Source organism: Pichia membranifaciens, assembly GCF_001661235.1.
Source record: "Pichia membranifaciens NRRL Y-2026 unplaced genomic scaffold PICMEscaffold_5, whole genome shotgun sequence".
NCBI lineage: Eukaryota > Fungi > Ascomycota > Pichiomycetes > Pichiales > Pichiaceae > Pichia > Pichia membranifaciens.
In genome coordinates this window covers 538265-563483 of record NW_017566986.1, presented here as the reverse complement: position 1 = coordinate 563483, position 25219 = coordinate 538265, and the positions used below count along the sequence as shown (strand labels likewise).

The 25219-nt window shown below is 47.8% G+C and overlaps 11 protein-coding genes across 11 annotated transcripts; 7 read left to right on the top strand and 4 right to left on the bottom strand.

Moving 5' to 3' along the window:
- Nucleotides 1-16: 16 nt before the first annotated feature.
- On the top strand, nucleotides 17-2515 carry PICMEDRAFT_17619 (hypothetical protein). Its single transcript, XM_019161669.1, has one exon. The coding sequence runs from the start codon at nucleotides 57-59 to the stop codon at nucleotides 2379-2381; it is 2325 nt and encodes a 774-aa protein (XP_019016235.1). The 5' UTR covers nucleotides 17-56; the 3' UTR covers nucleotides 2382-2515.
- A 65-nt stretch (nucleotides 2516-2580) lies between these two features.
- Nucleotides 2581-5478, bottom strand: PICMEDRAFT_12858 (hypothetical protein; the record flags this gene model as incomplete). Its single annotated transcript, XM_019159977.1, has 1 exon — nucleotides 2581-5478. The coding sequence occupies one exon, from the start codon at nucleotides 5476-5478 to the stop codon at nucleotides 2581-2583; it is 2898 nt and encodes a 965-aa protein (XP_019016234.1).
- A 751-nt stretch (nucleotides 5479-6229) lies between these two features.
- Nucleotides 6230-7621, top strand: PICMEDRAFT_35931 (hypothetical protein; the record flags this gene model as incomplete). The annotated part of the gene is made up of 2 exons (XM_019162976.1): nucleotides 6230-7083; nucleotides 7207-7621. 2 exons carry the CDS (start codon nucleotides 6230-6232, stop codon nucleotides 7619-7621), a joined length of 1269 nt encoding a protein of 422 aa, XP_019016233.1.
- Nucleotides 7622-7898: 277 nt separating this feature from the next.
- PICMEDRAFT_59931 (hypothetical protein) lies at nucleotides 7899-10706 on the bottom strand (the record flags this gene model as incomplete). The annotated part of the gene is made up of 1 exon (XM_019163402.1): nucleotides 7899-10706. One exon carries the CDS (start codon nucleotides 10704-10706, stop codon nucleotides 7899-7901), a length of 2808 nt encoding a protein of 935 aa, XP_019016232.1.
- A 530-nt stretch (nucleotides 10707-11236) lies between these two features.
- On the bottom strand, nucleotides 11237-12900 carry PICMEDRAFT_59930 (hypothetical protein; the record flags this gene model as incomplete). Its single annotated transcript, XM_019163401.1, has 3 exons — nucleotides 11237-12151; nucleotides 12191-12741; nucleotides 12774-12900. The coding sequence occupies 3 exons, from the start codon at nucleotides 12898-12900 to the stop codon at nucleotides 11237-11239; spliced, it is 1593 nt and encodes a 530-aa protein (XP_019016231.1).
- A 991-nt stretch (nucleotides 12901-13891) lies between these two features.
- Nucleotides 13892-15322, top strand: PICMEDRAFT_12854 (hypothetical protein; the record flags this gene model as incomplete). The annotated part of the gene is made up of 1 exon (XM_019159976.1): nucleotides 13892-15322. One exon carries the CDS (start codon nucleotides 13892-13894, stop codon nucleotides 15320-15322), a length of 1431 nt encoding a protein of 476 aa, XP_019016230.1.
- Nucleotides 15053-17134, bottom strand: PICMEDRAFT_17614 (hypothetical protein). Its single transcript, XM_019161668.1, has one exon. The coding sequence runs from the start codon at nucleotides 17078-17080 to the stop codon at nucleotides 15410-15412; it is 1671 nt and encodes a 556-aa protein (XP_019016229.1). The 5' UTR covers nucleotides 17081-17134; the 3' UTR covers nucleotides 15053-15409.
- A 280-nt stretch (nucleotides 17135-17414) lies between these two features.
- On the top strand, nucleotides 17415-19179 carry PICMEDRAFT_17611 (hypothetical protein). Its single transcript, XM_019161667.1, has 2 exons — nucleotides 17415-17678; nucleotides 18050-19179. The coding sequence occupies exons 1-2, from the start codon at nucleotides 17459-17461 to the stop codon at nucleotides 19126-19128; spliced, it is 1299 nt and encodes a 432-aa protein (XP_019016228.1). The 5' UTR covers nucleotides 17415-17458; the 3' UTR covers nucleotides 19129-19179.
- A 455-nt stretch (nucleotides 19180-19634) lies between these two features.
- Nucleotides 19635-21015, top strand: PICMEDRAFT_17605 (hypothetical protein). The gene has a single exon (XM_019161666.1). It carries the CDS (start codon nucleotides 19713-19715, stop codon nucleotides 20931-20933), a length of 1221 nt encoding a protein of 406 aa, XP_019016227.1. The 5' UTR covers nucleotides 19635-19712; the 3' UTR covers nucleotides 20934-21015.
- Nucleotides 21016-21203: 188 nt separating this feature from the next.
- Nucleotides 21204-23407, top strand: PICMEDRAFT_17603 (hypothetical protein). Its single transcript, XM_019161665.1, has one exon. It carries the CDS (start codon nucleotides 21541-21543, stop codon nucleotides 23236-23238), a length of 1698 nt encoding a protein of 565 aa, XP_019016226.1. The 5' UTR covers nucleotides 21204-21540; the 3' UTR covers nucleotides 23239-23407.
- Nucleotides 23408-23748: 341 nt separating this feature from the next.
- On the top strand, nucleotides 23749-24459 carry PICMEDRAFT_28005 (hypothetical protein; the record flags this gene model as incomplete). The annotated part of the gene is made up of 1 exon (XM_019162527.1): nucleotides 23749-24459. A coding segment is annotated over one exon (711 nt), but the record flags the coding sequence as incomplete, so codon positions are not given.
- Between the last annotated feature and the right edge of the window lie 760 nt (nucleotides 24460-25219).

Here is a 25219-nt window from a genome sequence, read left to right as displayed (position 1 = left end):
AGTGCAAGAAGTACCAGTGTTGCAGCTGTATATTTAGGGCAATATAAAAATCAAAGATGAGTGCTGATAATGAGCAACTACGATTCCACTGTCTTGGTGGTGGTAATGAGGTTGGACGCTCCTGCCACATTTTAGAGTACAAGGATAAAGTTGTCATGCTAGACGCAGGGGTTCATCCTGCCTATTCAGGATTGGAATCTTTGCCATTCTACGATGATTTTGACTTGTCAAGAGTTGATATTCTATTAATCAGTCATTTTCATTTAGATCATGCTGCTTCTTTGCCTTATGTCATGCAACACACAAATTTTAAAGGAAGAGTTTTCATGACGTATCCTACCAAGGCAATTTACAAGTGGTTATTGAACGATTTTGTCCGTGTCACCAATCTTTCAGAAAATGTAGGAGACGGTAGTGGCGGCGAAAATGCAAACAGCTTTTTATATACCGATGAAGATCTTCGTGAATCCTTTGATAGGATTGAAACAATTGATTACCATTCCACCGTTGAAGTTGATGGTGTTAAGTTTACTGCATATCATGCCGGTCATGTTTTAGGTGCCGCAATGTTTTTTATTGAAATGGGCGGCTTGAAAATCCTATTCACAGGAGACTACTCGCGTGAAGAAGACAGACATTTGAGCTCGGCAGAAGTGCCTCATAAAAGACCAGATTTGCTAATCACGGAGTCCACTTTTGGTACTGCTACCCACATTCCAAGATTGGAACGTGAGCATAAATTGACGAAAATGATACATTCCACAATTCAGCAAGGTGGGCGATGTTTGCTACCAGTGTTTGCTTTGGGAAGAGCCCAAGAAATATTGTTAATTTTAGACGAGTATTGGCAAGAACACAAAGATTTACAGAAGTACCCAATATATTATGCATCGGGATTGGCCAAGAAGTGTATGTCTGTGTATGAAAGATATATTTACATGATGAATGATCATATCAAAGCAAAAATGGCTGAAACAAATACGAACCCTTTTTTTTTCAAGTTTATTAAAAACTTGGCATCTATGGATCGGATGAACGATTCAAGCCCTTGTGTCTTGATTGCGTCTCCTGGTATGCTTCAAAGTGGATTATCTAGACGAGTCTTGGAAAAGTGGAGTCCAGATCCGAGAAACTCGGTCATTTTAACGGGTTATTCTGTTGATGGTACTATGGCGAAAAATATTGTTCGTGAACCTTCAGAAATCCCTTCTCTCGCCAACTCCGAAAACATGATCCCTAGAAGAATCAGTGTCGAAGAGATTTCATTTGCCGCTCATGTGGATTTCGAGCAGAATGCAGAGTTTATAGATTTGGTCAACCCTAAAACCATTGTTTTAGTACACGGGGATTCGAATCCCATGGGTAGACTAAAATCTGCCCTTCTATCCAAATACCAGAAATTGAGATCAACTGATAAGGAAATCAAGATATATAATCCGAAAAATAGTACTGTACTATCTTTAGAGTTTAAAGCTCAGAAAGTTGCCAAGGTGGTCGGTCAGTTAGCATCAGCTTTGCCTGACGATGGAGATCAGATTAAAGGTATTTTGGTCCAGAAAAATTTTGACATTAATTTGCTCACAGTTGATGATGTCAGAGCATTCACGACGTTGAGTACTACAATAATTACATTGAAACAGTCTGTGCGTTGCAATGCCAATAGAAGCTTGGTTCACTGGCAGTTTTCACAAATGTTTGGTTTCGTGAAAGTTTTGCTTGACTCGGAAGATGTTTACGAATTTGAAGTTATGGAATCGGTCAGGATTAGACACAATGACAAGACATATGTGGCTCATGTGGAGTGGCAATGTGGTAATATGGAAGACACTATCGCAGACACTGCAGTGGCGATACTCTTGTCATGTGATTCGTTGCCTGCATCTGTCAAACTTACTTCCAAGAGCTGTTCACACAATCATTCAGTTCCCGAACAAGAACATTTTGTCAAAGAAGTTTCCACCCAGGCAGATGAGGAAAACAAAGTTTATGTCAAAAAAGAACCAAACAGTGGATCAGCAGATACTACTGGTATTACGATCAAGGAGGATCCCGACGCCATTACGATAAAAACTGAGAAGTTGTCAAGTCCTTCATCTTTTCAATCAGCTTCAAGTAGTGTCCGTCCAATATATGTGGAGCATTGTGACATCGCACCACAAACTCGGCTGGCACGTATTTCGCAGATGTTAGAGATACAGTTTGGGAAAGCATTCGAGCACAATGTAAAAGAAAGCTGTGGGATAGTAAGAATTGGAAAGAATGAAGCTGTTATAAATTACGACGATTTTTCCGTTGCCTGTAAGTCTGGTGTGCTTAAAGGTAGAATTGAGGGCATACTTTCTCGCAGTCTTGACTTGGTGTCGCCTTTGAGTCAAGAGTGAAAAGTTTTGGGCAAAATTCTGCTATTGTATGTAAAATAAATGATTATGTAGACCTATAACTCTTTTCTAAGTAAACTTAATATGTACAGATATTTTTATCATCCTACTATGTATTTCGAGAATGGGTATAGTGCTATTTTTTTTTCCTTTTTTATAATTAATACAACATAATTTTAACATTAATTTTACTTAAAATTAATCATCCTTCATTGGCCATGGGCATTGAGTCAAATTGAAAGACGTGCTTATCGACCCAATCACAGCCGGTGTCACTTGACGGACTCAAAGGATCTAAGAAGCCATAGTCCTGTGCTTCACTAGGAAATCCCATAACCGTGCCAGTGTCATCAACAGGGTTTGACTGTATATTGTTCATGCTGCTTACGAGGTCATTGAATTCTAGCATAAATGTGTTGCTTTTCACATCATTAGTATTTGCATTATGATCCAAAGAGCCTGCACTGCCATTATTATTGTTGCTGTTTTCATTACTGTTGTAATGTGATGATGATGATAGTTGCTCCGGTGGGTTTAGAGGAATATTTTGGAAAGGTGCGGTTTGTGGTTGTGGCTGTGGCAAGGAAAATTGTACTTGGCTGTCACTATTAAATGACTGAGATTTGTACTGGTTATTTGCTGTTCGTTGCTGTGTCCCTTCAAGTAACATATAGTTTGGAAGAGCGTTTGGATAAGTCCGCTCTTCAATTTTTGATGAAGAACCTTCTGCTAGCGGTAGTGACTTTATATTTCTTGCAGCATCTGAAACAATTGTCTTATTATATTGTCTACTAGTAAAACTATTCGAGTCGGGCGTTTCCGACTTTAGTGTTTGCGATGGAGTAGTTGACTCAGATTTGGAGAGTGCAGTCGAAGAAGCAGTTTGGATATTAAATCCCAAGCCGAGGATATCAGTCTGTACTTTCTTGAATAATTTTGGACTTACGCGGGATAAAGTTTCAGATATGTGGGTTATCAATTTTGCGGATAATGACCAATGACGAGAAATCTGTAAAGTGGACCCAATTTCTAGCTTGATGTATTCGGTATATGTATCAAGTTCGGATGCCGAAATTTGTTTAGAATTTTCGTCTAAGGAATCAAGCATAGTCAGATTAGATTCAACCCAAGCGTATGCACTCAAATGAACAAGACACGAAAATGCTAAAGCACACGCTAAAAATGGGGTTCTCTTGCATGTTTGCCCCGGATCTGTGTCAAGTAAGGTTTTCATTAGATAGTTAGCGGAATCAATGGTCTTTTTCGTTTCTATTATTTTTCTTGAATCTGTAGCATTCTGGGACTCCTTATTATTCAACGGCGGACAAGGATCATCAACTCCCTCTTCATCTGTACATCTTGGGTGTTTAGAAACATCTGCTCTCCAAAGATAAGAGAAGGGCCTGTGCGTGAAAATCCTAGCATAGTTCAAAAGCATTATAGCTTCAAAAACACCATCGTTGACGTCACCGTGCTTATTTATCAAATAAGGCATGGCATAAGTGTCTGGATTTGATAGTTTCATTTCCCAATTTCCCAAAGCAGCTCGCATGTGGTTCAAGTAAGGTAGACTATCTTCATGAGATTGAATTGCGATATTCAACGAGATTGCATCGTTGACTAGTTTGCAAGCTTCCGCACGAGACTTATAGTCAAACACATTCAATGAAACCGAAGTTGGATATAGCACGAGGCAATGTTTGGTGGCAAGACGTGACTTTGTATGGCCAGAGGCAGTTCCCGAAATAGAGTCAAAATAATATAGTTCCCAAAACGTTCTTCTCATCGTATCAACTAAAATATCGTGCGGTATAGACGCCACTCTTTTTGCGCCAAACAATGAATCCAGCGTCGTTTTAGTATCAGAATCTGTTGGGGTGTTTAGAGAATGTGCATTAATACTTTTTTCGTCTCTCTCGGACAAAAAGCCATTGACGTCTAGAAATACCGGAGGAACATTTGCTTCGTCTATGTAATTTAATTTCATTTCAAAAGCTAGGGAAATTGTTGCTTCTCGAATGGTAGTGGAAAGGTCATGAAGTGATGAGATATGTGAGATCATGGCTAACAATAGAAGGGTCTGTAATGTAATAAAATCTTTTCCAATCTGTCTTACATATTTGAGTATTGAAATTACAAGATAGTTGACAGTCTCAATATCTCTCGCATATTTGCTAGTTGTCTGGCCCTCTCCCATTATTTTCATCACCAACAAAAGATCGGTTTTAAAAGGAATAGCTTCAAGATATGGAAGAATATGCTGCCTTGGTGGTAAGAATGGATGTGATCTATAGAAACAGTTGTAAAACGAAGAGACAATGGATTCGATATTCAAATCTTTTGTTAGGGAGGGAGATATGTAACATGCGTCCAATGAAGGAGCCAATTTTGTATCATCAAAAATCAAATTGATCGGATCATCGTCTTTCGAGCCATTGAATACTGGATGAAAGTTAATCTTGCTAGAAGTTTTGTTCGATCCACTACTACCGGAGCTGCTTGGTTTCATACATTCGGGTATATTATTGTACTTTTCACCCTGCAGGCATTCCTCCGTACAGTTGGGGTGGTCTGCCAAATGGCCCATACCATTTTTAACACATGGTAGTATGTCAGATTTATGATTCCATACAGAAGGACGTTTTATATCTCTTTTGAGATTTCTTGAGCTGGAACTAGAACGTCTATGTTTGGGAGACTTTTTCATTCCGTCCACTAAAGTCAGGTTTTCACTGCTATTTGACAGAGACTTTTTGTCGTGTTCGGAGTTGTTGCTGAGTTCGGTTTCATCGGTATAATTGGTTTCAAGATTATTGTCGTGTTCTTCGTTCTCATATTCGTTCTCATATTCGTTATCGATGTCCAGGCCCACCTCGCCATCATTACCGGTGAGCGCATTGAGTTTACTTTTGAAGGAAACTCCTTTCTTTCTTGAGCCTCCTCTATGGCTCTTTACGTAGGTACAAGTTCTGTTGTGTTTTCGGCAACGGTCACAGATAGGTTCCTGACCGCCACACTTCAAATGCCTTGATCTGCACTCCAAACATGCTCTCGACACATGTTTCGGGATGTGAGACTTCAAATTCTGGAGCTCAGACATCAAAGATCTCTGCTCCGTGCTGGAATTGCGCCTTCAATAGCTCTTTGCTCGGCTGCCTTCTCACTATCTGATCTAAGTCAAAGGGGATGGCAGTACTGACACCAGTATTGAGGGGTAATGCTGGTCAGCGCAACGCAATCCACAAGGTGTGAAACTCGTGACTATCGGAATGAAAGCGTTGAATATCGCCGTAGGTGAGTCACGAACACCCGCTTTGTGAGTTTGTGCTTGTGTCAGGCGGTAGGTTCAACAAATTGTATGTCGTTAGATTTAAATTGTGGCTCTGCCAAAAGTATCCAAGACGTGGGCTTTTTCGCTAGAGATCTGCACTTTCTTCGGAGTCAAACGTTATCGGACCCTCTGTTGTCAACCGCTATGCACTTCCTGCCCCGGTAACCCGCTGATGCCGTTGCTTTTGCTAATCAGTCTCCACAGGCAGGCGACATTATCTCTGCTGATACTGATACCGTTGTTTCCAAACCCCGCTTAAAAAAGCCTTTTGTTGATCAGATTACGTTTTTTGCTTTCCACCGTGGGTCGGGCTTTGAGTGAAGGCTGCGGCGGGACTTCTCGCTTAGGTAAGCAGAAACAGCAGAAAACAAGAATCGACCCGTCGCTTTTCTATCCGTCTTGAGCATCACTTCTTGGGGCCTCATGAATCCACCATATGAGCCGGATCGGAGAGTCTTGCCAACAGAGGCTACCCGTCTGTGAGTTGCCGTTTTCAAGGCAGAGACTTCAGCAGCAGAGAATGGCAAAGAACGTCATTATTGACAATGGTCAGTACGCTCTGAAGTTTGGAAACGCTGCGCAAGATGCTCCGCACACTGTGCCCAACTGCATTATAAGAACACAGGATAAAAGAGTGCATTTAGGATCAACGCTGAGCTCACAGCAGTCGTTGAGAGACTTGGCTGTTCTCTCCGGTGGACTCTCCGGTATTGCGTTCCAGCGACCGATTCGGAAGGGACAGTGTTTCCAGTGGAACCTAGAGCACCAGATCTGGGACAACGGATTCATCGACTCTAAAGTGGATTCAGGCAATGGCGACTTCCTCGAGGACTCAAACCTATTGTATGTCGAGTCCCCGATCACACTCCCAAAGTTCCAGAACATGACGGACCAGATCCTCTTTGAGGAGTTCGGGATAGGGAACCTCGTGCGGTATTCGGCCCCGGCGCTAGCACCCTGGTTGGACTCCTTCGGCGACAACGAGAACTACAAGGACAAAGAAACAAAGTACAGAAACTTCCAGTTAGTCATCGACTCGGGCTTTGATGCCACCTGGATTGTCCCCGTGATTTACGGAATTCCGTACTACCGTGCTATTAGAAAGCTACCCATTGCAGGCCGATTTTTGGATGGATACCTGCGAGAGGTGGTTTCTTTCCGACACTACAACATAGTGGAGGAGCCTGTTCTTGTCAATGCAATTAAGCATCAGACATGCTACGTGGCTGTGGATTACAACGAAACGCTAAACAAGCTCACAAGGCTGAAGAAGAATCCTCGTGAGTTGATTAATTCCGAGTTATCTCTGTCCTACGTCTTACCAAACAACAAGACAGACTTCCTGGGACATCCAATTCTAGACAAGTCTAAAATGTCTAGAGCAGAACTCCAAAATTTGAGAAATTCGTTGGAGGGCAAACACATGAAGGCCAATGGCTATGATGACGAAGATTACGCCGAAGATGAATACGGCAACAATGGCGGCATGAACGCCAGTCAGTCCCTCTTGCTCACAGACGAAAGATTTCTGATTCCTGAACTTTTGTTTCATCCGCAGTTGGCCGGAGTATACAAGGCAGGATTGATCCAGACCATAAAATCCTCGCTCGATGCGGTGCCGGAACTATTACAGCCTCTGCTAGTGAACAACATTGCTTGTATTGGCGGAACGTCGAACATCCCAGGATTTGCAGAAAGAATAGTGAAGGATTTGGACCCAGAAGTCCCTGTGGAGGCACAGACAAAAGTTTCGAATTACAGTAATATTACTAATGACACGAGTCTGTTGTCGTGGTATGCGGGGAAGTCGTTTTTTGCTAACGGAGGGTTTGAGAAGATAAAGATGACCAAGGCAGATTACGCCGAGTTTGGTGCTGAATATGCGCAGGATAAGTTCAGTTTCAAACTGTAAATGAAAGGTTCTCGAGAAGGACTATAGTTGATACACAAGCTATACATGTATGTACATTTGTAAATTTAAATTATACGAGGGTGTCATTAGCACACCTTTGAACGATAGTTTCGCCAATTCTTCATAAAATTTTAGTGAATAAATAATTAGGTATGTGGAGAAGAACATAGGGATGCAAGTAAATAAACAGAATGAACAAAGCATTGAAAAATAAATTCAGTGTAAGTTGTGGTAAGTATAATTAGTAAAAATGTAAACTGATTGTTTTAAAACTTGTCTAAAAGCAAGTCACAATCCCATAAAAAAAGAAAGTTGTTGCAACAAGGGTCCCCACCCAAACGGCTGACAGATGCCAGGTTGGAGCTGGTATATATCTGCACAATAGCAAGCAGATGCTGAACCCAGACAAAATAATACTCAGAAGTAGACAGGCAATTGCAAAAACAACCAAAATTAAAAGTCCTGCTGTCATTTGAGGTTTAGGCAATTGACTCTTCCCAAATATTGTAGATAGAATCAAAGTTCCTATCGATGATGTCACCAACGAGAACACGACCATGATCATGTATAAAAAAGATAAGCATTTGTCGTGGTTTTCCCTCTCAATAAGGCCAAGTGTTCCAAACCTTTTTTTGTTTGATAACCTCATCATTGCTTCGGTTTCGCTATCATATTCTTCTTCATCCTCTTCGTCGGCACTGTAGGCATCGTCCGTACCGCTGAAAGAGAATCCCCGGGGAGTTCTGCGAACCAAAGGTCTAGTTTCATCGACCCTTCCGTCTTGGTATGTGTCGTCATGGATGCCCAAAATTTTTTCCTTCAGCATAGATCCAAAGTCTCTTGTATTGTCCGCCCAATGCAGGATTTTATTGGTTTTGTCCTTAGAAAGCCAATCCAACCCTGCACCACCATAATTGGACTCGATATCTTCTCTTTCTGCACTGGATCTAACTGTAAGCAGATTGAAAAACCAGTCCAAAGCTCCAAAGTTGTTGTCATTGTCGTGGTCAGTATATACATAGAATCCATCATCATCGCCACCGAAATCAGACCCATTGTCAAATTCGTTCCAATAGCCAGGCTTGCTTGGAGCAATGTCATCTTTATTCAATAGTATACCCTTATTGACCTCGGTAGCGGTGTCCAACGCGTTGTCTGGGTTAAGAGAATCTTTTCTGTCTTGCCTATCGAAAGGTATCGACTTCGCACGAACTTCAGGAAGCTGACGTATATCTGTGTCTGTCAGAATGGTGTGCCAAGGAGCAATGAATAAAAGCATCTCTTCATCAGATATCGATGTCGATTGATTATTTTTAATTAACAAAGATATGAGGTAATTGTTCAAGGAGAAGTTGAAGTTATCAACACGATAAACTAAATGGCTATCTATCAAGGAAGATATGCTAGCGGGGAATTCAGTTTCAGGGACATCAAAATTGATTTTCAGGACAGCATGTGGAAACATATCCACCTGTGGATTTTCTGTTCCATCAGCATTAGTCCGGTTCACCTGGATATCCCATTCCAAAGAAATGTAGAAGTTGATTTTCTCATTCTTATCCAAACTGATATAGCGCAATTTCTTCATGGAGATTCTGGCAAGAGGCTTGACATTGTTTTCCAGAACCCAATTGAGTGAGAGCTGCATCATCTGTTTGTTACCCTTCAAGTCAGCCTTGCACCATTCTTCCTCGAATATCTTCTTTCTTTCGTCAAGAGCAAGTATCGAAGTATTTTTGCTTTGAACGTCGTAGAAGAGAATGTCAACCAAATTTTTATTCAATGATGCAATTGAAAATTGTCTCAAACCGCCAACCGGAGTGATTAATATTGGATTTTTGGCACTATTATCATCAGGACTAGGAGAAGCGTTTGAAACCAGGATTTGCGAGTACGGGTTTGCCTTGAAAACATGAAGATTATCAATGGAATCGATATCGTAGTCAGTGCTGTTTAGAGGGGAAGTTTGGACAAACATAGGATGAGAGGGGTTATTCAACCAGACGGATAGAGTATCAGTTTCGGGGCAAAACTCATCACTAGGATCTTTAAAGGGTTGTCCACCTGAAACTGTGCCTTTGCTATTTGCTAGATCTTCTTGCAAATTGAGGGACGACCGTGTATTTTTGAGGCCCTTATCTTTGGTGAATAAAGAATCATCGGTGATCAATTTGAATTCAGAAGACAAGAGAAATTTGATCTCATCTAGATTGTCCTTGTGAATCCAGAATTTCAACGACCTTGGTCCTTTTCTTATCGAAACGATGTCGAAAGTGGTTGATCTCGAGAACAGTTGGTGAGTAGTGCTACTGCTGCTGGTGGCAATTGGGGTATTATCGATAGTGTCTTTCTGAGGTCCGCTCCCGTTGATAGAATAGCTCTGCGTGACCAACTGTAGAGAGTCAATTGTATGTATTGAGGAATGGCGATGTTTTCGCTGGTTGCTCTCTGCGGTGCAGGTAGTTAGGAAAGTGTCCAGGAAGTCGTACAAGAGGGTTGTCTCTAGTGCGAGATCGTCCAAGCTCAAATGGATGAAAGACTTCGGGTTTTCCACCAAGAATTTGGTAGTGATCTTGTCGACAAAGGACTGCTTCTGCGGGTAGGAGGAGTACTTGACAAACTTCTTCAAGAGCTTCTTGACTGCGATCTTCTGCAAGAGGATGAAGCGGGATAAGTCCTGGAGCTCATTGGTGATCGAATCCAACTCCTTGTGGAACAGGAGTAGTTTCCGCTTGCGCAGCCGCAGAGATACGTCGGACTGTGGGTGCTCCGCCGTGTACTCGGTCTCAGACTTGATGAAGATGTTGCACTGCTTTTTCAACATAGACAACCGGCGGGAAATCTCGCCGACTTTTGAGAACACAAACAATGACGCAAAGTCGATCTGGTCCTTGAAATTCTTGTACAGCTTCTGTAGCAGCTTCTTTTGGTGCTCCGTGAGCGTTGCCGTGGAGTTGTCGCTCGAGGAAGAGTCCTCGAAGCCTGAAGTCGCCTCTCGGATGAGCGTCTTGAGCAGATTGTAATCAATGTTGTAGTTTCTCCATCTCGACACTGACCGGGAAGCAAACTCCACTCCGAATTTCATGGGTGTAGTGGCGTGTGGCGGTGGTATGTGCTGTCTATCTCCCTTTTCTCGTTGGGGCTTGACGCGGACGTCTTCTAGCAGGAGTCGCTTGTATCGACAGTGGCAGATGGTTCAGAATAACAAGGAGGCACGATGCAGGCAGAGCGGCACGGAAGGTAAAGTGGGAGAAAAAAGAAAAGAGAAGCAAGCACCGGTGGGGAGGCACTGACAAGCTGCACTAGTAGCGGACGGACAACGTGCAACAGTCGAATCTGCTGCGGTTCTTAGTTTCCGGTACCGGATACCGGCTGCAGCAACAGCAATCAAGCATCAATAGCAACATCTCTCTTGTCAAGTCAGCCGAGCCAAGTCACCAAAACGTGCGCTCTCCGCAGCGAGGCAGCCAGTGCCCTTCTCTACGGCGTGCCGCACACTTTGCGCGGAACGGAGCGAGCATTATGTCGCCGCCGTGCCTGTTGACATGACAGGAATGATGGGGTTGACGTTGCAGGAGAAGAGAAAGCGTTATACACAGTTATAGAGTGGTACGGTCAGCACCAGGTCTTGTACAAACGGTAGTACCATGGACGGCGTGCAAGCTGCTGGCGCTCAGCCTCGATGGTGGCCCTCAACTCGTCGAGGTCCTCTGCCCGACGACCGGCGTCAACATCGATGTCCTCGATGCGCACGTAGAAAACGCTGCGGCGGCCCTTCCACATGACGTAGACGGCAAGCATGGCGACAAGACAGAAAAGATTCAAGTTGATCTTGAAGAAGTGGACAACATCGACGCCGCTTGCGCTGCCGGCGCCGGAAGCGGCGACTCCGGCATCGGGCGGCCGGAATCCGCGGGGAAAGAGCCCCGTCCAGATTTCGAAGATCAGGATCACGACGTTAAGCACGACCCCCCACCAACTACCGTAGACTCCACACATGGATGTAAAGACCAACTCGCCTGTGTCGCGTCCGCGTGCCTTCAAGGCCTCTCTGAAGCGGATGTGAACTAGGCAGATGGACAGCCATGTGAAAATGGATGAGAGACCCGACAAGGCCATCAGCCAGGAGAAGACCTCAGCCTGCTTTGCCGAGGCGGCAAGAAAGCCGAGCAAGCCAAATAACGAAGCAACGAGAATCCCCACCAAGGGTCTCCCCCGGCGGTCGATGTACCCGAACACGGAGGGAATGAAGCCCTGGTTTGCCAAGGTAGCAAATGTTCTTGACGTGGCGAAGACAGACGAGTTCGCAACGGAGAGCACGGCAATCAAAATGACGGCGTTCATGATCGACGGAACGACCTTGATTCCGGCGTTTCTCACAGCAATGACAAACGGCGAAGCCTCTGCCCCGTCGGAATTCCCGATCAACCGGGGGTCGTTGTACGGCACCAACAAGCCAATGATGGTGAGAGACATCATGTAGAAGATGGTAATGCGCCAGAACACCTGCTTCGTGGCTGAGGGGAGTGTCTTTCATGGGTTCTCTGTCTCTGCAGAGGTCAACCCGACAAGCTCCGTTCCCGAGAAGGAGAAGGCTGCAGTGACAAATACAGAGCAGAAGCCGTTGAAGCCGTTGTTGAACGCTCCCGGGTCATGCCAGAAACGGCCACCGATGTAACCTGACCTTGACTCGCCGCCGCCGCAGTTGATTACAACACCCAAGATGCAGAACCCGATGACAGCGATAATCTTGATTGTGGAAAAGCAAAACTCCACCTCCGCATACCCCTTCACCCCAAAGAGGTTCACAAGCACAATCATGCTGAAGTAAATTGCGACCCATACTGCAGGGTTAACATCGTCATTCCAGAATTTCATGGTCATGGCGCATGCCACCAACTCCAACGGTAACGCAATCAACCACTGTAGAAGATAGTTCCACGCCATGCAGAACCCCCAAGCTGGGGAAAGAAATCGTGTGTTAAGAGAGAGGAAAGACCCGGCAATGGGGAAGGTCACTGCCAACTCTCCTAATGCCTGAATTGTCGTGAATATCATGGTACTAATAAGAAAGTAACAGATAAGCAACGACGCAGGTCCACCGCTGCTGAGTGCTGCACCTGACCCGACAAAAAGACCCGTTCCAATTGACCGCCAATGGCAATCATTTGGATGTGACGATTTTTTAAGTTTCTTTGTAACGGTGCATGTGCTTCGGTGGCATTCGCCTTTTCGATATCTGAGAATTCAGGGTCGCCTTCTGCTCTGGAAACCTCCATTCTTTTGAACCCTTCAACAAGCTTTTTCCATCCCTTGCAAACATTGCCTGCTCCAAAATCTCCTCCGCAGACCGATTTTGTATGTTCTAGAACTGTTCTTTCCTTTTCGCTAGTTCCTGACTCTTCATCGAATGATGTCTCACCAGGAGATGTGACGATTTCTGAGGCGTCAATCATTAGCGGTAGAACTTTGCCGTGCAGTCAAAAGCCTGGTAAACTGCGTGCTAATAAGAGTTAATTTTGATTGGAAGCCAAGACCGACGCAGCTAATAACAAACTAGAAAAGTTGAACTTTGATTGATATCTAAGTACTAAGATTTTACCAATGGCTTGAAAGCAGAATACTAGCTACTCCGAAGGCTCGGGTCTTTCACCGAGAATCTCCCAGAAACTTGTTATTACCAAATCGGGTAACTATTGTAAGCGTATTCTGTTTTTTTCGTCATGTTTGCGCACAATCATTTACGATTTTTGCAGAAGAGGAGCATATCAAGCCCACTCTCCTCTTTTTTCACTGCTCGATCTGATCCGATCAGAATCTCCGTTGTTCCGTGTGCAAGCAAGGCATTTGTTGTGACAACCTGGCGAAGGCATGCCAGCGGGAGTGCACCAGAGTATGGTGGACCGCTAACGGCATGTTTATCCCAAAGCAGCTTGGTTAACTCCGAGGTCGCTCTCCGTGTCCATCGGAGTAACAAAGACGTCTTTCCCTTTATTAAGTGAAACGATTTTGCGAACTTTCTTGCAGGCAGTTTTCCTGTGGTTCTCTACCTTTGGCCCTTCACCCTTTAGTGCTGGCTTCCATCACCGAGAGTTATCTCATTTTCATATGATTTTTCCGGAGACAGCAAATTGTGACGTATCAATAACCTATTCCCTGACCTGAAGAGAATAAAAACCTCTCTCAGTCTTCCTTCATCTCTTACTTCTCATTAACTTTCATTTCATTAGTTCAAAGAGCTATGGAAAACGCAGTTTGTAATACAGGCCAATGAGCGTGACCGTACCGCCTTTGCTCAAGAAACACATGGAGGAGAAGCAAGACCATGCATTCGCTGACTTGAAGTCTTTGCTAGCTGAACTAACTCTGGATCATAAACCACAATCCAAGCCAAAGTCTGACTCTTTGGATTCTTTTCACTCCCAATTGATTGATGACGTGTTGTCCAAGAAAAACAGTGATCAACAAAAAGATAACCTCGATTCCAACGAAAAAAGCGCAACGATTTTCAACTACTTTGCTAACATAACCAAGAACAAGCTACCTCAAAAATGTTTGACCTATTTCTCAGGTGAAGGAAAAACAGAAACAGACAACGTTAGCCTGTACGAGGACGAGAAAAGTCAAACAAAAACCATATACCGCTCCAACTCATTCGATGATCTAGAAGATGAACTTGTAGTGGAAGGTAGTAATAAAAAAACAGAACAGTTAGATGCTGATTCAATCCATGGGTTTCATCTGGAAGACTTCAGCGATACATTCAATTTAGAGAATGATTCCGACGAAGGTGACCTTCAAGATCAAGGGTGTTTGTTGACAAGTCCTCAAAAATCGGAAAAAATTAAGCCTGGTCTCGTATCCAAAACATCAAGCGAATGTGAGAAAGTAGTTAATACATCATCAGTGGAAATTGCAGACAATTTTCCATCCATTGGAAGCAATACAAGCTTTCAATTTGATGATATTCTTACAGGTGATATATTAGGAGAGCTGGACATTGCTGATATACCTGACAGCAGATCTGGTCATATTTCTTCACGATCTAGTCTGGATCTGGATCAAGCAAGAATTGTGAATGTGATAGTTGCCAAATTAAAAGAACAACTGCAGCCAACACTGGAGAGACTTTCGCAAGAGTCAGAAAAATATGAGCTCATGAAGACAGTCTACAAGCTTCCGAGCGTGTCGAACTTGAATGACGAGGTCAAGCAACAGTTTAACGGGAAGGGAAAAAAGTATAGCCTTGACTTTGATAAAGATATGGTTGAAGAAATGGTTGAAAAAGAGCTCAATAAAGCTGAAAGGAGAAAGAAACAGTTTAGCCAAGTCTCGATGATAAGTGCCCAAGATCAAGTAAGACTGAATTTCAATAAGTTCAGACAGCTGGGCACTATAATGGAAGAACAAGAGCTCGAGAAAAGCATTGGGAGGGGGGATGAGTCTCCGCCAAAAAACTATATATGTATGAGCAACACATACTCAAAGTCCGAAGATACGAGGCATGTTCACGAACTTAAGACTGAAGAACTGGTACACCTGCTCCAAAAAATCAAGGAGGGAAAGCTGAAGGAAATGAGCAAAGTCAAACATTTGGTGACCATGTTTGAAGAGGAACAGCAGGATGTTGTTAATAGGTTGGACAACCAAAAGCTAAAAAACGTATTACTGGTAGAGTTGAACAAGAGGAAAGTAATTTGAATGTCTGTGCATTTAGCATTTTTTCTGTTTTCTTATTTATACAGATATAGAGTTAATTTGGTAAAAAGCTTAATAAAACGTACGAGATCAGAGATCATTTTTTTGTTTCTTTTTCTTAGGTTCTTCAGATGTTTCTGCGGCGTCACCGTTTTCACTTGCAGCGTCAGAATTGTATTCTTCGTCCACGTCCGAGTCTTCGGATGCACTCTCTCCCTCGAAATCCTCGTCGGGAGAGTCGTCTTCTCCGGCCGAGCCGAGGTCGGCATCGCCATCGGAGTCGACCATGGCGTTGGCCAACATTTCCTGTGCGATTTTTTCATCGTTTCTGACCTTCAAGTTCTTCGATCTGAAGAATGACTCGAGAAGAGGCTGCTCGGCTCTGTCAATGTTTCCGAAGTTGTGCGTTGGCCCACCGTTTATAGTGCTGATCTCCATATCAAACGTCTTCTGAGCAGACCCCTGTCCGACTCTGGCAAAAGTGATGGTGCCGACCTCCGAGTAAGGGATCAACACGGTTGGCTTCGTCAAGAACAACGCACACTTCTCCAAGGCGTACAAGTGACCCTCGTTGGCCTTCAAGGAACAAGAGATGCCCGGCAGTCCGTCCTTGGACTGGTAGGAGCCGGGCAAAACGACTCTGCGCTCGGTGAACCCTTTGAAGAGGTTGGAGAGAACGAGATAGGTGCTGGAGCTGTACGACTTGTTGATCTTGCCCTCGTACTTCTCCTTGAACTCGTTCTCCTCGATGTTCAGCTCGACCTCGATCTCCTCCTGCTCGTCGAACTGCAGCGTCAAGTACGAGTACTTGGTCTGGCCCTGTCTCAAGGGAGGGTTCACCTGCAAGACAATCAAGTGGTGCATGCCGTCCAGCTTCGGCAAGGAGAAGATTCTCTGTATCTGCGTGTACTGTAGCTTGTAGTCGTACGTCTTGCCCCTCAACCGGAGGAAGCTGTCGTACATGTCGACGTCGTACCGGCCTCTTGGCGTGAGGAAGAGCACCTCGCTGAACGAGACGATGATCTCGCCGACAACCTGGGTGATGTCTGCCTTGGACTTCAACTCCTCCACAAAGAGCTCCGCCTTGGTCTTGACCTTCTCCTTCTTCTCCGGCCCGGCGTCGGCCTCGGCCTCGCCGTCTGCAGCACCGTCTGCCGGGGCCTCCTCTCCCTCCGCGTGCTCCGCCTTCGGAGCGTCAATGTCCATCTCCTCGCCGGCGTCCACGTTGCCCGGGATGTAGAACTTCACCTCCACCAACTCGTCGCCGGTCCGCTCCACCGCCGTGTCCGCACGTATAAGGTCCATCTCAACCGACACCTCGTTCCGGCCGCTCAAGTTCGTGTTGGCGATCTCCGCGTACGGGATCTCGTACGCAGGCTTGTTGGCGACGTTGAAAACCAGCTCGTTTCTCGCCATCTGGATCTTCCCCCAGTTCCAGCCCCGCAACGCGTGCTCCCGCTGCTCCAGCTGCACGTTGAAGTTCTTCGAGAGCTCGTGCTTCAACCCGGTCGAGTCAGGCTCGTCGAACCCGTCGAGAATCACCACCCCTCTGTTCTTCGTGTCGATCCGCAGCTCGTAGCCCCTCGAGCCCCTCGACCAGTAGCAGCTGGAGATCTCCTCGCTCGGCAATAGGAACGGCGTCGTCTTCGTCGTCGACCCGGGCATCGATTGCGCCTTCCATCCTAGTCCCGTCTCCGCCACCCTCATTCTTCCCGGCATCTTCGACTGGTTCAAGTATATTCTCTCGTACTCCGACGACATGGTTCACTCTGCGTGTTTCTTGCCCTGTTTCTCTGCTTTCTGTCCTCGACCGCTGCCCTCTATCCCCTCTTTCAGCTCCTCTACACACCTCTTCCAGCTCCACCATCCATGAGCCTGCTCTGTACATTCTGAAACGCCAAACCGTCTGGCTCTGGCCCTTTTTTTGGCTCAAAAGGGCGTTTCGCCGATCGCCCGCGCGCGCTGCTTTTCGCCACCCGCGGTGCTCAGCGCATGGCCGTTTCGTCGAGGAGGGGGCTGCTGGTGAAGAGAGAAACGTGGAGCAAGAGAAGAGAAAGAAGGGCAGGGACGGGGGCTGCAGCGGAGCGTGGAGTCTGCAGAGACCATCGAACCAGCGAAACAGCTAGCAACATATCCAAGATGTCAGCCGAAGGCGAAGAAGAATTACTCGACTACTCCGACTCGGAAGAAGTCAACAACCAACAACAAGCGGAAGGCGGCGACGCAGCAGTAAAGAGTGAAGAAACTGACAAAAAGGGCTCCTATGTCGGTATCCACACGACTGGGTTCAGAGACTTCCTCTTGAAGCCTGAGTTGTTGAGAGCCATCGCCGACTGCGGTTTCGAGCATCCTTCGGAAGGTTAGTATCGCGTCCGCCCCCCAGAAGCGTGCTGGCTGCCTCTTCCTTCCTCTTATTTGCCATCCGCCTCTCGATGCGCAGCGGCGTGAGGCGCCGGTGCTGGCGCCGAGGCGTCCGAGAGCCCCGAGAGCCGGACGGACAGGCTGCGCAGCGAAACAGGCCCGTGGGGCCCGGCAGAAGACATGGCAAGACTCCCGACCGACCTGTCGGTCGCAATGCTCCCCCATCGCGGTGCACCTGCCGCCGGACGGCACTACAGAAGAGCCGAATCTGCAGAGAGGAAGAGGGACACGGCCGAACACAGCACGTTCCTTCTCAAAGTAACCCGACAACTAACTCTTTTTCTTTTTCTTTTTCTTTTCTCTCTCCAGTGCAGCAATCCTGTATTCCGCAATCGATCTTGGGTAACGACGTCTTGTGCCAGGCCAAGTCCGGTTTGGGTAAGACTGCGGTCTTCGTCCTCTCCACGTTGCAACAGTTGGACCCTACTCCGGGCGAGATCTCCACCGTGGTCATCTGCCACACGAGAGAATTGGCGTACCAGATCAAGAACGAGTACACGAGATTCTCCAAGTACATGCCGGAGGTCAAGACCGAGGTTTTCTACGGTGGTGTGCCAATCCAAAAGGACATTGAGATCTTGAAGAACAAGGAGACCTGTCCCCACATTGTGGTTGGCACCCCCGGCAGGTTGAACGCCTTGGTGAGAGACAACCTGATCAACCTGAAGCACATCAAGAACTTTGTTGTCGACGAGTGTGACAACGTTTTGGAAAACATCAACATGAGAAGAGACGTCCAGGACATCTTCAGAGCCACTCCGTTCCAGAAGCAGGTCATGATGTTCTCCGCCACCTTGTCCAACGAGATGAGACCAATCTGCAAGAAGTTCATGAAGAACCCGCTCGAGATCTACGTCGACGACGAGAAGAAGTTGACGCTCCACGGCTTGCAGCAGTACTACATCAAGCTGGCCGAGGAGAAGAAGAACGTCAAGTTGGCCGAGTTGTTGGACTCGTTGGAGTTCAACCAGGTGATCATCTTCGTGAAGTCCACCAAGAGAGCCACCGCCTTGAACCAGTTGCTTGTAGAGTCCAACTTCCCGTCCATCGTGGTCCACTCCGGCATCCCACAGGAGGAGAGAATCCAGAGATACAAGCTCTTCAAGGAGTACAACAAGCGTATCTGTGTCTCGACCGACGTTTTCGGAAGAGGTATCGACATCGAGAGAATCAACTTGGCCATCAACTACGACATGCCCAGCGAGGCCGACCAGTACTTGCACAGAGTCGGCAGAGCCGGTAGATTCGGTACCAAGGGGTTGGCTGTCTCCTTCATTGCTGCCAAGAAGGACCAGGAGATCTTGGACAACATCCAGGACAGATTCGACGTCAAGATACAGGAGTTCCCTGCCGAGGGCGTCGACCCTTCGACATACATGAACACCTGAGCGCCCTGTGCCTCCTCTTTTTGTAATTGTAAAACAACACTTAAATAAAACAAAAGTTTTTCTTATTGTACAGTGATCTAATACATGTTTCCTTTGTGTGAGCTATCACACCCCTGTCCTGCAATCCGCAGCGTGTCGCCGGCGGTTTCGGACTCACACGCGTGAAACACCGATAACGCAGCAACAACAACAACATCGATATCACCTCACGCACCGGGGGCAGACGAAGATATCGGACATCCACGCCACCGTGTGCTGGCCACACCGTCTCCACCAGCAGCCGACCCCCCGGCATGTCAACAAACCCACACCGGACTGCACCCTACACAGGCGCCCACGGACGCGTCAGCACGTCAACCCAGCCAGCAGCGAGGAGCAAAGTGGGTTCGCTCCTCTGGCAGCGACGCGTGCGGGCCCGCGTGAGCTTTCGCCCTGCCCGGGTATATAAAGACACGGTTGTTCTTTCTCTGTTGCGGAAGAAGACGTGTCTCGGGTCGGGGAAGAAGGAGGAAATGAGGGACAGCACCACGGATCTTCCAGCCAACTGACCCATTCACAGCTAGCTAGCTACACCCTGCCCATTAATGTCTGTCAAAGAAACACCATCGAAAGTCACAGCCAACGCCCTCTCCTCGCTGGACATCAGCAAGGCGTCAAAGACGGACCTGACCGCGTCTCTGGTGGCTGCGGCCAACGCCAAGGCCGCTGCTGCCGGGCTTGCACCGGCAGTCGCCGTGGAGAAGGTGTCGAAGGAGGCGGAGGAGCACAAGGCGTTCCTGAGCCAGCACCGGGTGCACCGACACAAGTTGAAGGAGCTGGAGAAGGACGAGCCGCTGTTGGTTGAAAACAAGAGACGGTTTGTGCTCTTCCCGATCAAGTACCACGAGATCTGGCAGATGTACAAGAAGGCGGAGGCGTCGTTCTGGACGGCGGAGGAGATCGACCTCTCGAAGGACCTGCACGACTGGAACGAGCGGTTGAACGACAACGAGCGGTACTTCATCTCGAGGGTGTTGGCGTTCTTCGCTGCGTCGGACGGGATTGTGAACGAGAACTTGGTGGAGAACTTCAGTGCGGAGGTGCAGGTGCCGGAGGCCAAGTGCTTCTACGGGTTCCAGATCATGATGGAGAACATCCACTCGGAGACGTACTCGTTGTTGATCGACACGTACGTGAAGGACCCCAAGGAGAACGAGTACCTCTTCAACGCCATCGACAACATCCCCTGCATCAAGGAGAAGGCCGAGTGGGCGCTGCGCTGGATCAACGACAAGGACGCCTTGTTTGGCGAGCGCTTGGTGGCCTTTGCCGCCGTGGAGGGCATCTTCTTCTCGGGCTCCTTTGCGTCCATCTTCTGGTTGAAGAAGCGGGGGCTCATGCCCGGCTTGACCTTCTCCAACGAGCTCATCTGCCGTGACGAGGGCTTGCACACCGACTTCGCCTGCTTGCTGTTCTCCCACCTCAACAACACCCCGGACGAGTCGATCGTCCGCAAGATCATCATCGAGGCCGTCGACATCGAGAAGCGCTACTTCACCGACGCCTTGGCCGTCAACTTGTTGGGCATGAACAAGGACTTGATGTGCCAGTACGTGGAGTTCGTGGCCGACCGCTTGTTTGTCGCCCTCGGCTGCGACAAGCACTACAACGTCACCAACCCCTTCGACTTCATGGAGAACATCTCGCTTGCCGGCAAAACAAACTTCTTCGAGAAGCGGGTCTCCGACTACCAGAAGGCCGGCGTCATGGCCAAGAAGGACGACGCTGCCGCCGATTCCGGCTTCTCCTTCGACGACGACTTCTGATCCACGCGTCCGACCGCCTTTCTTCTCTTTCTCTCTTTCTTCTCTTGCTCTCTTTCTTTACTTTATTATCTCTTTCTTTCCTCCTTCCCTCCCTCCCTCCCTCCCCTTCCTATCCGATGTAATATGTATACTAGAACCTCCCCGTCAGCCCTTTTCCGCCGATCGCCTCGGTTTTGCGCCCGTGTACCCGGCACCACGCTCCTTGTGTTGCCCCGGCCTCAGGACCCGGCGCTGAAAAATTTTGGCCCGCTGCTGTTGGCGTGAGGGCGGCGCGGGACGAGGACGGGGCGGGATCAGGGAGCCAGAGACAGGCCTGGGCAATGGATTGAGAAGAAGACAGGAGGTTGGGAACAGAGGTAGGGAGGGCACACGGGGAGAAGGGGCAAAGGGAAAGCAGCAGAAGATAGCGCAGTCGTCCCCACGAGTCCCCGACCCCTTGCACACACACCCCGCGGTCCGCTGTCCCCTTGACCCCCCAGACTGGTTGTGTCGGATGTGCACGCCCTCGAGTCCAGCCACCACTTGCCGCTGCTCTACCCCCACCCCGACCCGGTTCTCTCTCCCAGACACGCGTGTGTCTCTTGTCCCGCCCTTGTTCCCCCGATAGATGAGTGCCCCCAGCGCCTCGTCCCCGACCACACCCGCCCCGATGAACCGCCGCACGTACAAAGAAGCCATCAACGCGTTGAACAGCTTGCAGTCGAACTTCGCCACGATCGACGCCGTGAGGAAGTCGGGCATCAACCGAAACTCGATGCTGATGCCCGAGATGGTGGAGTGGGTCCGGCGGATCGGCTACCGGCCCAGCGACTTCAACCGGCTCAACGTGATCCACGTGACGGGCACCAAGGGGAAGGGCTCGACGTGTGCCTTTGTGCAGAGCGTGCTCAGCCAGTACAAGGTGCCCATTCTGCTTGCCAGCCCGAGCCTGGCGCCCGTGGCCCCGGCCGGAGCCGGCGCAGCTGCGCCGGCGTCGGCGGCTGCCGCCGTTGACCACGTCCACCTCCACCCCACACAGCCCGCCGGCACCGCCTCTGCAGACACCTCCCGATCGTTGTCCGTCAACTCGCTCTCGGCCGACGCCGCCTCCAGCCACTCCGTCGACGTGGCCAAGATCACCAAGATCGGCCTCTACACCTCCCCGCACTTGAAAACCGTGCGTGAGAGAATCATGATCAACGGCAAGCCCATCAGCGAGGAGCTGTTTGTCAAGTACTTCTTCGAGATCTGGAACCGCTTGGACGCGTCCAAGTCGGACCCAGAGGTCTTCCCGCACATGGGCGACGGCATCAAGCCGGCGTACTTCCGCTACCTGACTCTGCTCTCCTTCCACGCCTTTGTCAGCGAAGGCGTCGACACTGCCATCTACGAGGTTGGCGTCGGGGGCGAGTACGACTCCACTAACGTCTTCGAGGCTCCCACCGCATGCGGCATCAGCGCCTTGGGTATCGACCACACCATCATGCTCGGTAACACCCTCGAGGAGATTGCGTGGAACAAGAGCGGCATCTTCAAGAAGAACGCCGCCTGCTTCTCCGTTCCCCAACCAGAAAGCGCCCTGAAGGTGATTGAAGACCGTGCCGCGGAGAAACACGTGGCCCACTTCGAGGTCGTCAACGAACGGTCTGACTTGGACGAAGTCAAGCTCGGCTTGAACGGTGACTTCCAGAGACAGAACGCCTCTCTTGCTGTCGCTCTTTGCCACGCACACTTGACCAGACTAGGCTACCAGGTCGACATTGATACCTTGCCAGAAGAGTTTGTCCGGGGTCTGGAAAACGCGAAATGGCCTGGAAGATGCCAGATCGTCGAGGACCCAAAGCGGAAGTCGGAACTCACCTGGTACATTGACGGTGCCCACACAGAAGATAGTGTGAGAAACGGATCGCATTGGTTTACCCAGGTCGCCAGCCCCGAGAAAAAACACGTGTTGCTCTTCAATCAACAGACTAGGGAGCCGGCAGTGCTTCTCAAAACCTTGTTCGAGCAGATGGAACAAGCAGACCTGAAGTTCGACCACGTCATCTTTACAACCAACGTGACCTGGTCCAGCGGCATCTACTCCGACGACTTGGTCTCCATCAACACTGACAACAACGCCGTCTCCTCCCTAGATGTCCAGACACAGATGGCCGAAATTTACAACAAACTAGATAGAAAGGCCCGGAAACATCTTTTCCACGACATTGAGACCAGTGTGAACTTTATTAGAACGCTGGAAGGCCCGCTGGACGTCTTTGTCTGTGGCTCCTTGCACTTGGTTGGTGGGTTTTTGGTCGTTCTCGACGCTAAACCTAGCCAGTGAACCTCTTGATTTCCAGATCTCTCCCGTATATATAGTTCTCCTTTTTTTTCTCCCCTCTTCTCCGAGTGTGTACAGCTGCACGCTCGCAGTCATTCCCTACTATTCTATCCATTCTACCCCCGTACTTGTTTAATCAGACATAAAGCCCCATTCATGCATACAACGCGCGTGAACCATTAGTTGCCTCTTTGGGAAACCTACCATGTTCCAGTTCCTGTTCCGGCCAGAACAGCGCGCAGAAACTGGCACTGCGTATATCGTCGGAGGCATACACCTATCAACACAGAACATCTGTCTCAAAGATCTGAGCATTTCGAACAAGAAGAAGGAGGTAAAGCAAAAAATACGAAGAATAACTCTTACCCTAGATAACCGCAGGAAACCAAGATGAACAATCGAAACATCATCGATGAGCGAGCGGCTTATACAAAGGTAAGCACCAGGAGAACATGCGGAAAGCAGATTTAGATCAAAGAGATACTAACCATCGTCGTTTATTTTCTTTTCAAACAGCGTGCTCAGGATTATACGGAGCTAATCAAACGGTTCTCCGCTTTAGAGTTGTCGACCGTGGGAAACTACAAAATTTTGTCAGAGATTGGATCCGGCGCATTCGGACAGGTCTATCTCGGGTACCACAAGATGATTAGATGTAAGGTCTGTCTCAAGAAGGGGAATCGGACCCTCTCGCTGACTGCTTCTGATAGTACAGCAGCAAATGCTAACAACGACAACTTGATGAGAGAATTCTACTACCTAAGGGAATTTAGACAACACCCACATATTACAAAGTTATACGAAATTATTTTCACAGAAAATTCGGTCTATATGATCCTTGAGTACTACCCTTCTGGCGACCTATTCGAGTACGTCACTAAGAACGGGCACCTATCTGTTGATGAGTCTTTGAGGCTTTTCACGCAATTGGTGGGCGCCGTCTACTATCTACACAAGAGCGGATGTTGCCACCGAGATCTAAAGCTAGAGAACGTCTTGCTCGATAAGCACATGAACGTCAAGTTATCTGATTTTGGGTTCACAAGAGAATTGCCCTTTGCACAGCACGGCTCCAAATCGCTACTCTCCGAATACTGTGGAACTGGTGCTTACATGGCACCTGAAATAGTTCAGCGTAAGCCATATTCTGGAATCAAAATCGATATTTGGGCTTTAGGCGTTATGTTCTACACCATGCTCACGGGAGAAATGCCGTTCGACGATTCACTTGATGCTAAGTCTTTGGAATACGCAATTATCCATAATAAGCCTAGATACCTTGAAAGTCTTGATTTGTTGAACGACGACTCCCCCGAAAGGTTGGAACAGATCAAAATGTTGCTAAATAATATTTTGTCCAAAGACCCAGAAAACAGAATACCGTCATTAGGAGACGTCTTGAAACTCCCACTATTTGCTCCATATAACGGTGAGAAGCAACTCAATATCGCTAACAAGCTACATTTTGATGGGACTGGTATAAAGGATAGTTGGTCGGATCTTACTGCCTCCGAGAAGGCATTGTTCAAGCGCTTAGTAAATGCAGGAGTGGACCGGGAGATCTTGGAAAGGTCTATACGTAAGGAAACGTTGGATTCAGTCTACGGATTATGGGCCTTGCTCAAGGATGAAAAGGAGAAGAAAGAGAAAAAAATGAAAAGGACAAAGAAAAAAAGTAGAAGCATGTTAAAGTTGACATCTTCTCGTTCCTTTATAGGAAGTGCACGGCAAGCCTTCAGTGCATCCCCTACCCAGTCAGTGGAAAATTATAATACAAACTTGGATAGTGTTGGTGCTGCCACGGCTAGAAGCTCCAACATTATGTCCAGAAACGGATCGGCAACTACAGGTGGTGCAGCATCTACTGACGGTTCCATGATGAGAAGTGGCTCATTAAAGAAGGTACGTGACTTAGTTATGGGCACTGAAAAGGGAGATGCTCCAAAGACTTTGAACTCAATTCATGAGAAATCAGAGAAGGCAG

Bases quoted from the DNA above. Each gene is read 5' to 3' on its own strand.
- PICMEDRAFT_17619 (XM_019161669.1), top strand. From the start codon at position 57: ATGAGTGCTGATAATGAGCAACTACGATTCCACTGTCTTGGTGGTGGT.
- PICMEDRAFT_17614 (XM_019161668.1), bottom strand. From the start codon at position 17,080: ATGTCGTCGGAGTACGAGAGAATATACTTGAACCAGTCGAAGATGCCG.
- PICMEDRAFT_17611 (XM_019161667.1), top strand. From the start codon at position 17,459: ATGTCAGCCGAAGGCGAAGAAGAATTACTCGACTACTCCGACTCGGAA. The intron at 17,679-18,049 runs GTTAGTATCGCG...TTCTCTCTCCAG, and splicing joins TTTCGAGCATCCTTCGGAAG to TGCAGCAATCCTGTATTCCG.
- PICMEDRAFT_17605 (XM_019161666.1), top strand. From the start codon at position 19,713: ATGTCTGTCAAAGAAACACCATCGAAAGTCACAGCCAACGCCCTCTCC.
- PICMEDRAFT_17603 (XM_019161665.1), top strand. From the start codon at position 21,541: ATGAGTGCCCCCAGCGCCTCGTCCCCGACCACACCCGCCCCGATGAAC.